At 41.3% G+C, this 14,607-nt stretch overlaps 1 protein-coding gene across 1 annotated transcript in view; it reads left to right on the top strand.

The window, feature by feature from the left end:
* Positions 1-14,607, top strand: part of aacs (acetoacetyl-CoA synthetase) — a 32,510-nt gene that overhangs the window by 444 nt on the left and 17,459 nt on the right. The window contains exons 2-10 of the mRNA XM_047341481.1: positions 1,341-1,444; positions 2,456-2,576; positions 4,026-4,139; positions 7,546-7,643; positions 8,045-8,159; positions 8,567-8,648; positions 8,778-8,931; positions 12,606-12,686; positions 13,809-13,933. Of these exons, the coding sequence (XP_047197437.1) occupies positions 1,341-1,444; positions 2,456-2,576; positions 4,026-4,139; positions 7,546-7,643; positions 8,045-8,159; positions 8,567-8,648; positions 8,778-8,931; positions 12,606-12,686; positions 13,809-13,933 (994 nt within the window). The remainder of the gene's footprint in view (positions 1-1,340; positions 1,445-2,455; positions 2,577-4,025; positions 4,140-7,545; positions 7,644-8,044; positions 8,160-8,566; positions 8,649-8,777; positions 8,932-12,605; positions 12,687-13,808; positions 13,934-14,607) is intronic.

The raw sequence follows: 14,607 nt of genomic DNA, 5'->3' as shown, positions 1-14,607 counted from the left end.
TCCCTCCTGCAGATACGGTACCTCTGAATTACCTCAGTTTACATCCCAGGAGGAGAGTAGCTGCTGTGGGTGTTTTCTGCTCCAACTCAGCTGTCAGACGGTGACGATAGACTGTCACTGTCTGTGTGATAACGTGTCAATTCAAGGAGGAATGCTGAAGAACTTGGTCTGCAGGGCTGTGGATGAATAGAGAGGAAGACAAAGAGGAAGAAGGAGGAAGATATTTATATGATTGGGTTACAGTGGCGGATCTAGGATTATTCTAAATTGGAAGCTAAAAGGGGCCTGAATTTACTTAAGAGGGGCCAATTATATGTTCTTTAGTCCTGCAGAAGTAATAAGTAAACATGCCATATATTAATGCAAGGAAATATGAATAATAATACAATGTAAACTGAATGTATTCACTGTATAAAGTGTAATTTAGTGCACTTGATACACTGGAGTACAGACAGAAATTAGTAGTTGCCCAGTGAAATGAGCTGAACCTGAGATTTTGTCACTTTTGTCAGGCACATTGTGAACTTCAAAACGTAAAGATTAAAAACTGTTAAACAATTTGTCATATTAACTGTTAGTATTGTAAGTAAGTTAGTGACCAGTTGTTGTTTTTTTAAAGACTATTTACAGGACAGGGGCACTTCAGGGGCCAGTCAGATTTCAGCTGGGGCCAGTGCCCCCTGACCCCGCCCCTTGATCTGCCCCTGCTGAGGGAGGAGAGTAGAGACAGACAGATGTGGCAGATGTGTGGAAATAGTAGAATTAGGACAAAAAATATATCAAGATTTAAAATTTCACATCAGTCAATATCAATAATTATCACAATAAAGGTCACATTATTATTTTCCTTAAGTCTGTCTTTGCTTGATAAATAGTGATTTGCAAGCAAGAACTTAACCTAATAGACTTAAACATTTCAACATTTTTCTGCTGTAAACATTCAGAGGAAACATTCAGTGGAAAATTCGACTTTTACATCCTAGTTTCTTATAAGTGGAGAATGTAAATATGCAGATCTAATACAAATAGGGTGGAGAGGAAACAGCAGCAGCTGATTTCATTCAACCGATGACTTTTGATATTTTGGCATTAATCTTCCATCGTGTTTTGAAGATTATCAGTGACGCTAATCTCAGGTTTGCAGAGTTCAAGATCGTAGATTGTAGGATTTTTCTTTGCCTCTCGGTTTCGTTGTTGATTTGTTATTCGTGAAACATGATGTCATTCACATGGAGGTCATCTGCAGCAACTTGTCATTTTATGTTTGAGCAGATTAGTCACAACAGCAAGTTAATAATTTGTTATTAATCCGTAGTAATTGGTGATTTTCTTTCCTCCAGCTAACTACAGTGACCTGTACCAGTGGTCGGTGGACAGCTACCCAGAGTTCTGGGCGGAGGTGTGGCGCTTCTGTGGAGTCGTCAGCTCCAAACCGTACGAGGAGGTGAGTCCAGCCAGTCTCTGCCGCTACACCGTGATTGTAGAAGTAGAAAGGTTTGAAATAAAAAATATAAAACTGAGAAGAAGCACATTAACCTGCTCTAATGTCTAACTCTCAAACATATCTTATTTTCAACCATTGACTCTATTGAAAGATGGACAGCATGATTGCTCCCAACATTGTGTGGTGGCTGGCAGCAGTTTAGGTCATAAACCCTGCCTCCTCCATGTTAGTGGATGGGACACGGACGTGATTGGTCGTAAACAGTCAAAAACGCCCCTTTTATGTGCAGGCACTCAGATATTTATGAGGAAAACCTGGTCATTAATCCATGATGTCATTTTCTCTGTAACCCTCTTCATGTTACTTAGAACCAGGATGTAGCCACTGGTGTGTGTGTGTGTGTGTGTGTGTGTGTGTGTGTGTGTGTGTGTGTGTGTGTGTGTGTGTGTGTGTGTGTGTGTGTGTGTGTGTGTGTGTGTGTGTGTGTGTGTGTGTGTGTGTGTGTGTGTGTGTGTGTGTGTGTGTGTGTGTGAGACAACAAAAGATGCCTGATGTTATGACATCGAACCTTGAACTCAACACACCCCTTCAGTACACATGGAGAACACGTTCCACGTCACACGCTGGCCCCAGGTTTCCACTGCACACACTCATCTAACACATTTAATCCTTTGGTAGGTTTGCAGCAGCAGCAGATTCCGGATGGAGGAAAGGGAGACGTTGTTACCGTGACGCACAATGTGGGCCAGACTATTAAATCCCAATGTTGCCATGGATTTTTATGAAAAATTGTGTTTTTTGCAAATGTTTTGCTGCAAGCACAGAGAAATCTGTAAGTTGCACGTGAAGCATAAAGCACGTGTGAAAAATAACAACAAATTAAAGGAAAAGGCGATTTGATTATTTGCTGGCAGCATCACCGAAGCCTAAAACATCACAGCCAGATCAGTGTCATTGGTTTGACTCTCCTCTGTGTGTCCTTGGTGTTTTGTTTTCTTGTTCGTCTACCAGGTGGTGGACGTATCCAAGCGGATCTCAGATGTTCCAGAGTGGTTTAAAGGGGCTCGTCTCAACTACGCTGAGAACCTGCTCAAACATGCAGACCAGGACAAAGTGGCTCTCTACGCTGCAAGTGAGTGTATGGAGTGATATGGCACTGATAAGAATAATAATCAGTGATAAGTGTAAAGGTGGTGCTCCTGTTTCCTGTATCTTGGTTGTGTTGTTTCTATGCACGGAGTACGTAAACTCACACACACACACACACACACACACACACACACACACACACACACACACACACACACACACACACACACACACACACACACACACACACATTCTTAGTATCAAATAACACAGGATTCTCCTTCCTGAACACACCTTCAAACACTGCAATCATGCAGAACCAGTTCTTTTTCAGTGTTGGTTTTTTTCTTTTATTGGCTTACATCCTGATATTTGGATGAGTAATGTTGGTTTTATAGAGTCAATGCTGATATTTAGAGAGCAGGATATTATATTGTTGTTGTTCTTATATTTTGCATCTGATTTTAAAAAGAAAAATTAAAAGTGGCCGTGGGGAAGAGAGAGTCCAGTAGGTACCTTCGGTCTGCATTTCTAGGTGTCCTTGAGCAAGGCACTGAACCCCAAATTGGCCCTGATGGCTGCACTGCTGGGTGATGGAAAAGGTTCTGTGTATTGAAGCATTGTATGAATGTATCTGTTTAGTGCTTTGAGTGGTCGATAACACTGGAAAAGTGCTACATAAATGCAGTTCACTTACCATATGTAAAAAAGAAAATTGTTTAGTTTTTAATATGATCATATTATTTATTTGAAGACAGAAACAATATTTCCAAGAATACAACATGCATTGTGTCTGGAAGTCATGCAGTCTGCACCCTACTTGTTTTTTAAGTGTGAGTGTTAACACGTTTGGTTTGTGTGATTTAGTTTCAACCCCCGAGTCACACAGGTTGGCTTTACTTTACTTTATTCCACCCTCAGAATTTAGATTTCAAAATTAAGCAGAATCAAAGTCAGACAGATTTCAGAGAACAGTGTTAAAGATGCGTTTGAATCGTGAGCGTCAGGCTTCATACGTCTCTTTGTTATCACAACTGCTGCTTCCTGCTCTAACTCTGGCTGTCACATACTAATGGACAGGGAGGACCCTTCATCATTGCAAGATGCTTGTATAAGGGAGAGTGAGCTCCTGCACACAATCTACCTCAGGAGCTGGAATGTAATTATGGGATGGCCCATTTGTCACAATGCTGTGGAGCCTCTTTGAATCTCAGTTAACCATTGCTTACAGAGACAATGGGACCGTTGCTGCCTGTGGCTTCTGTCCCTCCACACAGTCTGTCTCCGTTTGTGTCTCCCTGGTTTTCTTTTGTCTTAGCAGTGGTTTTAAAATTCATTTGCATTGTCACAAACACTATTTACAAAGTGGTACACAAAAATCTAAAACGTCCAAACCAATCATAGATGTCTACGGTTAACGGAATCATTTCATGAGATGTATGTATTTATCTCTGCTTCTGTGTCTCCCTCTCTCTCTGTGTCCGTCTTTCAGGGGAGTCAAATGACGAGATCGTGAAGGTGACGTTTGGGGAGCTGAGGCGTGACGTGGCAGTGTTTGCTGCAGCCATGAGGAAGATGGGCGTCCAGCCTGGAGACAGGGTTGTAGGTGAGTCTCAGATTTCTTGCTCTCTGTCTCGTTGGGGGTAAACCACAGTGTATGGAATAACAGGGGTGGTATTTTATGTAATTATATATTTCATATAACCTTTTTAACCAAAGACACTTGGAGGCCCAGCATTTCCTGTGTGCTGGTAAAACTACAATCATACCTGCTCCTCTCCTGACCTCTTCATCATCCAGTCCTTTTATTGGTAGCCTGTTGCAGAATAGGTTGGAAATTGGCTTTTCTCTCCCTTTAGTTCAGTGTGCACTCAGGAGGAGGAGGACTGGCTGTCTTGACACAAGTCGGCTCTGTGTGAATGTCAGCGTTTACTTTTTTCAAAGTTAATATTTGTCTTTCTGCAAGTCAGCACAGTAAAGAGTAGTCATCCCACTCATTCACACTGAGCAGGGCAGCGAGTGCAGCGACAGCTTGAATGTCGTGTACATTTCCATACGCCACTTTGGGAACTGTACATTTACAGAAAGATAATTCAAATGTCAAACTTATCTCTGTCTCGCTGCCACACTTGTTGCTGGATATTGAGCTATTATCAGGAGTTAAGTTACTCTGGGGTTGTCAAACAAAAGTATCTCAGACTTCTGAACTGAATCATTTGTCAAACAGACTCTTGAAAAGAAAATGTTTGTTTTAATTTTCTGATCACAAAAGACACCCCCATACCAAAGATTACTGACTAAACAGAGGTTTTATTTGTTTATTCATTTATTTCATCTATTTATTATGAAGACTATTATCATGAAGTCTCCTTAAATGCATCAGAATCACTAGAATTTACTCTTACCACATTTAAATTCAGTAGATCTAGATTTTTATTTGGATCTGCACCAAATTGCACACACTTATAAATATCAGTCCCCTAAACATGTCTGAATTTTTTTTAAATCAAGATCCATGAATTATTCTGCATTATTCTGTCATGCCACACATCCACAAAACCTTTTTAAATTGAGTAGTTTTTGCGTAACTCAGACGAAAACATAACCTCCATGGTTATTTCACACACAAAAAAAGGAGAAGAGTTGATTTTTCATATGAGATAGTTCTTTGTTGCTTGTTGTGAGGACAGGTCTCAGACATATGAGTCTTATCTGTCCCCTTCTCTGTTCCATCCTCTGTCTGTGCCACTTCTCCAGCTGTGACGCAGAGAAGCGTATTGAGCTGTTTGTGCTCTGTCAGTATCGGAGGCTTCAGTTGCACCGAGGTTGTCGAACAGCAGCATCTCCGATTTCTGTGACTTTCTTTCTTTGAGGAATTCTTTCTGTTTCCGCTCACGCTGGATTAAAACAATCATTTAGTTTTTCATCCTTTCTCATGTCTGGATAAATGAACAGATAACAGGCACAGTAGTTCAGAGATTACAGAAAATATTAGTGGATTTAAAAATATATATTTGAATTCAGAAGAAAATTTGATCTGCATCAGTTGTCGGCTCACACATTCACCTCAGTGAAATCTGGCAGAAAATGCATGAAAGGATAAAAATCTATGCAAACACAATTTATAAGAAACATTCTCTCATCCTTCGAACAGAAACTTCGGTTCGGATATTTTCGGCACTTTTCTTTATGAACATGTGAAGAACGCAGCAGGAGACTGTCTGGGTCGAGCACGTAAGAGGGAGGACATGATGAAAACATTCCCCTTGCAAATCACACGTTTTAGTTTTCCTCACAAATACTCCGCCTTCCGCCCACATCACCGAAAGCTTTCAAGCCTTGTTATGTTTCCAAATTTACGTCTTTGTCGATGTCTTCTACGCGTGACACCTCTTTTTCATCCTGAGACTTCAATCGCATGTTAGAAACGTCATGAATCATCACGTCTACGAATTTTCAGTTTCTTGCTTTATTCTCACTGGGGCTCTTTTTTTTTTTTAGGTCTTTTTACTTGGGGGGGGGGGGCTTGCAGGAACATCTGACATTTGCGTCCTCATATACAGCCCCTCTTGAAAACTTCAGGAAAATGCCCAGAGTGCAGTGCATTGTCTGAAAGCAGCTTCATTCAGTGGCTCTTATACGTTCCTATATCGGTTTCCTATACCTTTTTATTTTGAAGCAGCAGTGGGACTAACATCTATGGCTGCCACTCATGAGCTCATATTGAGCCACTCTCCAGGAATGACCAGGATGAAAGAATGAAAGCCCAGAAGAAAGATGTATGTCACTGCAGGAGAAATCCATTAGCTAAATGACTTAAGCTCTGTAGGAATCTCATTAGAAAGACGGGACGCATGGAGGGAGGGACATAAAGGGGGAGCGAGCTAGAGAAACAACAGAGAGAGAGAGAGAGAGAGAGAGAGAGAGAGAGAGAGAGAGAGAGAGAGAGAGAGAGAAGGGGATAGATAATCAGCTGTTTCCTTTAAATAACATGTATATCTAAACACAAATCTACGTGTGTGTTTTATTGAGTGTCCTCACTCGTGTGGGAGAGAGACAGCGACGTCCTCTTCCTCGGGGTCGTAGCTTAATTGTCGTGTCAGTGTCTGTAATCCAGGAGATATATAAGCACTTAGCTGATGAAGCCCGCCGAGCTTTATAGTAGGACATGAGCCAACCAACGCACGCGCACACACTCGTCCACACACACACACACATATGTATTCTCTTTTCCATGCACTCTTCACTTCCATCACTCTTCTCCTTGGTCTTGACATCTTCGACGTGCCCTCCACCCTGTTACCAAGCTTGTAGACGTCACTGTTCATCCTCTGGGGAACGCATATTCTTTTAAGGGTGTGTCATTAAACATAGTGTGTGCAACCACAGTCGCACTGGTGACTCATACAAATGTGCAACCAGTCACATAAACTGTAGCACCGTTGCAACATGAAATAATACGCAAACAACAAATTGTTTAAATTATTGAAAATGACACAAGAGCCAATATGGATTTTTCTCGGCTGATTATACATATTCAAATAAATGTCAATGATTCTTAAGATGTCAACATCAAATCCTTATAACCTGTAAAACTTTGAATAGAAAGAAAACACAAAAACAACCAATATATAGAACTTAAATTTAGAAAAAATAAACATGCAATGTTTGTTCTGTTAAATACGTCGTCATATCATATATCATATTGGCCGATATTATTTTTGAGCAACGTTAAACCATGTTCACTACTGTGCAGACTCTGGCTCCAAATGACCTCAAAAGCACAAGATGGTGGCTCCTGTATCCGGGATGTTTTGGCTTCATTTTTGCACAGCTGGAGAAAGTGTGGAGATGTGTCGTCCATCTTAATAAACATTCTACGGATTACAAGAAAAATCTGCAGAACAAACAAACCCAGACGTATAAATACATATGTCTATCGTAGATTTTAGTAGAAATTTTGTTATTTGTTATTTTTTAACGTTTTCCTTTTTCCTCTCGTCTGACTCTAGGCTACCTACCCAATGGTGTCCATGCAGTGGAGGCCATGTTGGCTGCCGCCAGCATCGGAGCCGTTTGGAGCTCCACGTCTGTGGACTTTGGAGTCAATGTAAGGCTTGTTCCGTACTCGTGGATTCATGGTTGTGGCAGAACAGACCCGTATACAAAAAAAACAAAGGAAGTGAATGAGGTGGTGGTGACTGATCATATGTGGGGGGAAACAGGACAGGGAAGGATTGTGTGACGTGTATGAGTGAGCGTGAATAACTTCATCCTGCAGCAGCTCCTTCATCAATGGTCCCTCTGTCATCACGCTGTGTGTTTCTGTTGTGCTACTGCCCCCATCTGGCAGATTGGAATCTTGTGAATGTCGGTCAAATTCTTTTTATTCTCTCATTCCCTGGAGAGATTTAGGAAACTTTGAGACTTTTCTGTTGTTGTAATTATTTGCTCATATTTTTTACTTGTCATCAGTTTTCACTCTCTCTCTCTCTCTTTTCTTTGTTTCAGGGTGTCCTTGACAGGTTTTCTCAAATCCAGCCCAAACTCATCTTCTCCGTGTCCGCCGTGGTTTACAACGGCAAAACACACGACCACATGGAAAAGCTGATCAGTGTCGTCAAAGGTTGTCAACCACATTTACTAATAGACTGACAATTATCATTTTTTATTTATTTTTTTTGTTTCTTCTCCAACTGCACTTTCATTTTATTCTCCTGAGTAACAAATACATTTAGTTTCTCCTTTTGATGGATGTAAAATCCGATATATAGAGGCCAGAATATGTACAGGGAGCATTAAAGAGTGACAACATTTGCCTGAGTAAAGTAAAGCTGTAATGGAATTTCTGCTAAATAGTGGAAAGAGAAAACACAAGAAGAAGAAGTAGCTTTACTGTTTTACAAGGGATTGATGAAATAATGCAGAACAGACGCACGAAAGCTGCACAGAACGAATCTGCTTCCACAGGAATATCTACTCCAGTTACAGTGACTTCCACTAACTCAGCTTCTCTTCCTCTCTGACCCCCAGGTTTGCCTGACCTGAAGAAAGTGGTTGTAATCCCCTATGCTCGCTCCAAACACGAGACTGACCTCTCCAAGATCTCCAACAGGTGAGTGTCTGTGGATACAACTACGCTCTCAGGATTTTATTATTTACATCACAGAGAGCAGGTCAGAAATATAATCTATTCTCCTATATCGGCTCTGTATGAATGCCATTTTCTTGACTGTCTCCGCAGTGTTTTTATAGACGATTTCTTGGCGTCCGGACGAGGTGACGGCGACCAGTTTCCTCAGCTGGAGTTTGAGCAGCTTCCGTTCAATCATCCTCTGTACATCATGTACTCGTCTGGAACCACAGGGGCTCCTAAATGCATGGTGCATTCTGCTGGGGTAAGAAAAACACTGGCTCTCATCAACCCATAGTTTACAAACTCTGCATCGCTCCACATAAAATACACCTGAGATAAAATTAGGTTTTGAGTTATGTCAGAATTTAATAATATTATGCTCTCGTTGAGGGGACATCAGCTCCTATGTGAGCAACTTTAGACTATATAATTAAATTGATGAGTACATTACATCGATCTCCAACCTCTACTTTACAAAGAGACACACCAGGGTCTAAATAAGGAGCATTCATTTAGTATTAACTATCTAGTACCACAGAGAGTAGATAATTTCTGCTATTAAAATAAGCAGAGGCTATACTATAAAAAAATTAAGATCAACATTAAACATGGCTTGTGTGGTAGATGCTGGATTAGATATTGTCGGTAGATGGCTGTATGGCTCCTCGGCAGAAACCCACCGCACAGAGCTGGTCAGTAACTCTGTCTGCAGCAGGGAGATAAAATATTTGGCTGGATCACAGAAATATTTGGCTGGATGTTATAAACTTGATTGCAAAATAAATGAAACCACTAATTTAGAAGTTTTATCCCACCATGTGCCAATAAGGAGAAAAACAAGTTTTTAAGTCACAGTTGGTGCGCAGCGTGATTTATGGTCGGGACTGTTAGGAAGCTGATGTCGGAGAGAGGACACCGGGACGGTGCCAGAGACGGAGTACGGAGCCAAATCAGAAAGGGTTTGAGAACGGATCGTTTACTGGTCCACACTCACCATTAGATGGCGGTAAAGCACCATCAAATCTCAATAAAGAAGAAGAACCTAACTTAAAGTTGGGATAATGTCCATTTGAAAGAAATCACGTTGGACAGAACCCAGCTGCTTTGCCTGTTTTTTTTATTATATATTTACTTTTAAAGTCATTAAATCTCAAATTTGAGGGTTTTCGACGTAGACTGTTTATATAGATGGACGACGTGTCTCCTCCTCCCACTATCCAGACATGACGCCCAAATAGCCCGGATACGAACGCCGCCATCTTGCGCAGTTTGAACCAGAGTCTGTGCAGTAGCACTCAGGGGATGAAGCCGTGGTATCGAGGTCTCACCAGTATACTCGCTCGACCAATCACGTGTCAGTCTCAGCTGTCAATCATGACATTTCACCCCGTTTTCGAAAGAATCAAATAACGAATTTAAACCAAACCTTCCAGAAACATTAACATTTAACATGTATGATTAAAAAGTACCTTAAATGATAGAAAATCATTTAACGTGTATTTTGACTTTTAAATGTCCCTTCCACTAACATAGAGGAGGTGGGATTCATATACGGCAGCCAGCCACAAGGTGGCGATCAAGATCAAGGAGACATTTGAGAGCACTCATGTCGTCCATCTTTATATAAAGCATCTCTACTGCTGCTGCTTTTGCTCACGTTTTCTCAAAATTGTGCAAGACTTTCCTGCGTTACCTCCTCCCATAGCGAGAGATGTCAGTGCGTCCTACTTTCCACTTTAGGGTTCACACCTCAGTGTTAGTTAAAGCCCTTTCACGTTATTTTCTCTCTCAGTGAAGTAGCATATAACTGTTAATCAGAGATGAGCCCCTGTTGTTGTAGATTTGAGGTTCTTTGGAGACTTTGCCTGTTTACTTCCATTTAGCTACCTTGAGTCGCTCCGGTTTTAATCTCCCCAGTCCTCTGACGTAAATTTCTCTGACATGTTAAAAGGCTGCTCTTTCCTGGAAGTGGGTAGATTTTGTCTCCGTTCAATATCTGTGTGATAGTTTAATTGAAGGAGGGAAGGAAGTGGAGTCCCTGGGTCCATAAACAAGCTGAATGTCCCCACTGTGAACTCTTTAATGGCTCTGAAGCCAAACTACACAGAAAATGGTGCATCTCACATCCGAGAAAAAACAAACTAGTTGGCCCATGGGTTGTCCTGTGTTCTAGTTTGTATTTGTGTAACGGTAAATACAAAAATAAGATTTCTTACTGACCCATAAGTGTTAGTCAGACCCCAGCTGTTTCACACACACACACACACACACACACACACACACACACACACACACACACACACACACACACACACACACACACACACACACACACACACACACACACACACACACACACACACACACACACACACACACACACACACACACACACACACAAGCACATTCTGGTCACATCTGTCTCTGCAGAGTTGGCCCATATTTACAGTTTGATTTGCAGGGCACACCATTTATATTAATACCCATAAACAGAAGGTGACACTCTTATACTGTTTTCAGACATGAACTCCAGAGAATGTCTGAAAAAATTAAGTGCGGACATTTTCCGGTGTTTGGTTTTTCACATACGAAGAACGCCGATTTTCCGGGTCGATTTTTTGATTTGATGTTGTGACAGCTGTTGTTGGATCTCTGCTCATCCAGATTCTATCATACGTCTGTTTGTATAATTCCTCTTTTTGAAAGGGGACTGAATCAGATAAAACCAACAGGTTATTAAAATCATTCCCAGTATCACTACTCAGCCTTTCACTTTAAATGACTCTCCACCACAAGATGGCAGCAGACCTCCATCCGCAGGTCCCTGAAAGTTATTCTCTCTCAGAGGAAGGAAGGGGGGGGGGGATATGAATGACAGTCTCTCTCTCCCCCCCTCTGCTACATGTCACATCTGAGTGCGGTAGAGTGTTGGATGAATGTGTGATTTCAAAAGGACCACTGCACTTTGAAGGCTAAGGCACTCGACGTTCAAAAACAGGTTAACACACATAAACAGATGCATTCACACGTTTCCACAAAGCAGTCGTTCTGCCTCCTTTTTCCCTTCATTCCTTCTTTCACCCTCTCAACCTTCTTTCACATTCATGTTCTGTCTCAACTTGCATGTGTTTTCTCCCTTTCATCCCACTGAGTCCTCGTTTCAGACGCTCATTAGGTTCATTTCCCTTCTTGATTTCTTTTCTCCCCTATCGTCTCTTTCGTTCTTCCTTCCTATCCTTGTATTTTATATTCCTTTTCTTTCCTCCCTCCCTTATCGTCTTTCTCCATCTCTTTCTTTTTTTTGTGACCCATCCTTCTCCCCATGCTGCAGATAATTGGACAGTAATGCGTCGGTGAAAACATTTCACATTGTGGCACTGGCGGTCCTCTCTGGCTCCACCAATTAGCCGCGGCGCCGTTGTGCTTTCTGCTTTGTTACGGCTCTGTTAACATGCTGTCAGCAGCGCGATGGCACAAACCGGTGGACGGGCATGGCAGCTGAGTCCTGCCAAAGATTATGTGCACACGCGTGCACACAAAGTACACGGACCAGCGGTTTATGTGAACAGCAAAGTACACGTAGGCTCAAAATTTAAGCACACACACAAACACACACACACACACTCGTACAGTTCATACTCCACACCACCAATAACAACCTTTCCAACTGTGATGGGTTAGTGACTGTGGGAGAAGCCACACTTACCCTGAATTGCCCTTTTTGTTGGATAGAGATCTTCTGTGTGTAGCTGCCGTGGATAGAAGGCGTCACCTGTGCAGCCGAATGAAGGAGCATGGAAATATGTCTGGAAAAAAACGTTATAATTTAAAGATTGAGATTGTTTTACAAGTGTCTTTTATTCAAGATGAGTCCTGTGTGTCAAACCTGTTCCCTGTCAATTTAACACTCTCATATATCTCTGTCTGTTTCTGCAGGGCACGCTCATCCAACACTTGAAGGAACACATCATCCACGGCAATATGACCAGCAGTGATGTCATCATTTACTACACTACGGTACATCCACGACCTTTTCACAATAAGAGAAACACTAATGGTACCAAAGGTTCCTAATCCTGGTTCTTTTGCCCTCCTACCGTCTCCTTATAGCCATCTGCAGGGGTATAAAGTTTAATATTGCAGGTTATAATAAATCATTAAGACACACTTACGTAAGGCTGGGCGATGAAACTATAACACTATTTATCGCATTATTGTTGTCATTAATAGCAATATAGCAAAAGTTCAATATAATCAACTTATTTATTATGCATTGTGCAAGCTTGATGAGGAGGTAAAGCACATAAGCTGTCTAAAACCACAACCTTCACTCAGGAGCAAACATCAGTGTTTAAACGTGAAATAAATAATAATGTGACATTTATTGTGATAATTATCGATATCGACTGATGTGAAAATTATTATCTTTCACATTTTTGGCACAAACAACAGATTTTCTCAGCCGAACCTCATTTTGTGTTAATTAAAGCTGCAGTTGCTGTATTGTAGGCATCATATGAGGAAATTCTCAGATTATAAATAAAAGTTACCTCCACTTGGGAAAAAAATCATATTGTGCTTATTTTACATGTTAATTCAACCTGTGAATAAAATATCCATAACACGTTACCAGAACTTAACATCTTTGAATAACTTGTTTTCTCAGACTGTGAATCCAAAATTATGGGAATTAAATCTACAATAGTAGAAAACACTCACAACTGAGAAGCTAAAACCAGTTTGTTGAAACACGGTGAATCTTCTGTTGCTTCTTAAGTGAGAAATTCACCACTAGCTGGTATTGCATTAGTGCCCCTATATTCAGTTCAGTGTATATAAATTCAATTCTACTTGTATAAATCTAACTCACAAAATACATTATCTCAATGCACTTTACCCAGTATGGATGAGTCATTACAATATTCTAGAGAAACCCAACAGTTCCCACTTGGAGCAAGCACTTAGCACTGTGTGCAGTTTTAATGCAATAGAATGAATGTCACCAGTGTTTGTACATATGAGCGATGGAAGCTGCAGCTCAGCGTGAAGCTTAAAGAGAAACACAACCGTGTATCAGTGTGTTGATGTGAGAGGAGCCGCATAAGGTGACCACTGTGTTTGTATGTGTGGTGTTTATAGACTGGCTGGATGATGTGGAACTGGCTGGTGTCGGCTCTGGCAATGGGAGCCTCAGTGGTTTTGTACGACGGTTCACCACTGATGCCCACACCTGATGTACTGTGGAACCTGACGGACCAGCTGGGGTGAGTTACGCGTGCGCACACACACACAGACACACAAACACTAAGAAATAAGTGGGGCTGCCAAAAGGGAGTAACTGGGTTTCTCTGCTGTTTATTGCTTACTGATGGGAAGCTTTTTATTTTGAACCCCACAAATAAGTGCTGTTAAAATTGGCTTTTCCTTTTCCAGAAGAATGCGGAGCTGTAAGACTCATTTACAATAATTTTCAGCTTCGGTGTTTCTTCTTTAAAGACGAACCACGTTTCCCTGTCGTTCAAAACAAACTCAGAAATGAGGGGAGAAAACTAATTCATCCAATTTCTCTACAGAAAATACTTTCAATGATTATTATAGCTTTAATAGCATATAATTTAAATAAAGATTCTTCACTTCTTCTGCTGAATAAAAATAAAGCCAATATATCCTGGATAGGCTTGTGACATCATTCTGCCTGGTGGTGATGATGGAGTGCAGCGGCAGTAGGGAGGTCCAGCAGAGACACGCCCTCGACCATTTGCGACCAAATAATCAGTGTAATGAGAATTACCTCAAATGACAGAAACCATCTTTGAGAAAAAAGAATTTGAAGTCCTTGGCATGCTATGTAGTTTGGCCCTTGTCCTATCCACTTACATGGAGGAGGCAGGATTTCTGACCTGTACTGCAGCCAGCCACCAGAGGGCGATCAAGATGG

This window comes from Hippoglossus stenolepis, chromosome 9 (assembly GCF_022539355.2).
Source record: "Hippoglossus stenolepis isolate QCI-W04-F060 chromosome 9, HSTE1.2, whole genome shotgun sequence".
Lineage (NCBI taxonomy): Eukaryota > Metazoa > Chordata > Actinopteri > Pleuronectiformes > Pleuronectidae > Hippoglossus > Hippoglossus stenolepis.
The sequence above is the reverse complement of the archived record's forward strand: the minus strand, read 5'-3'. Positions and strand labels throughout refer to the sequence as shown.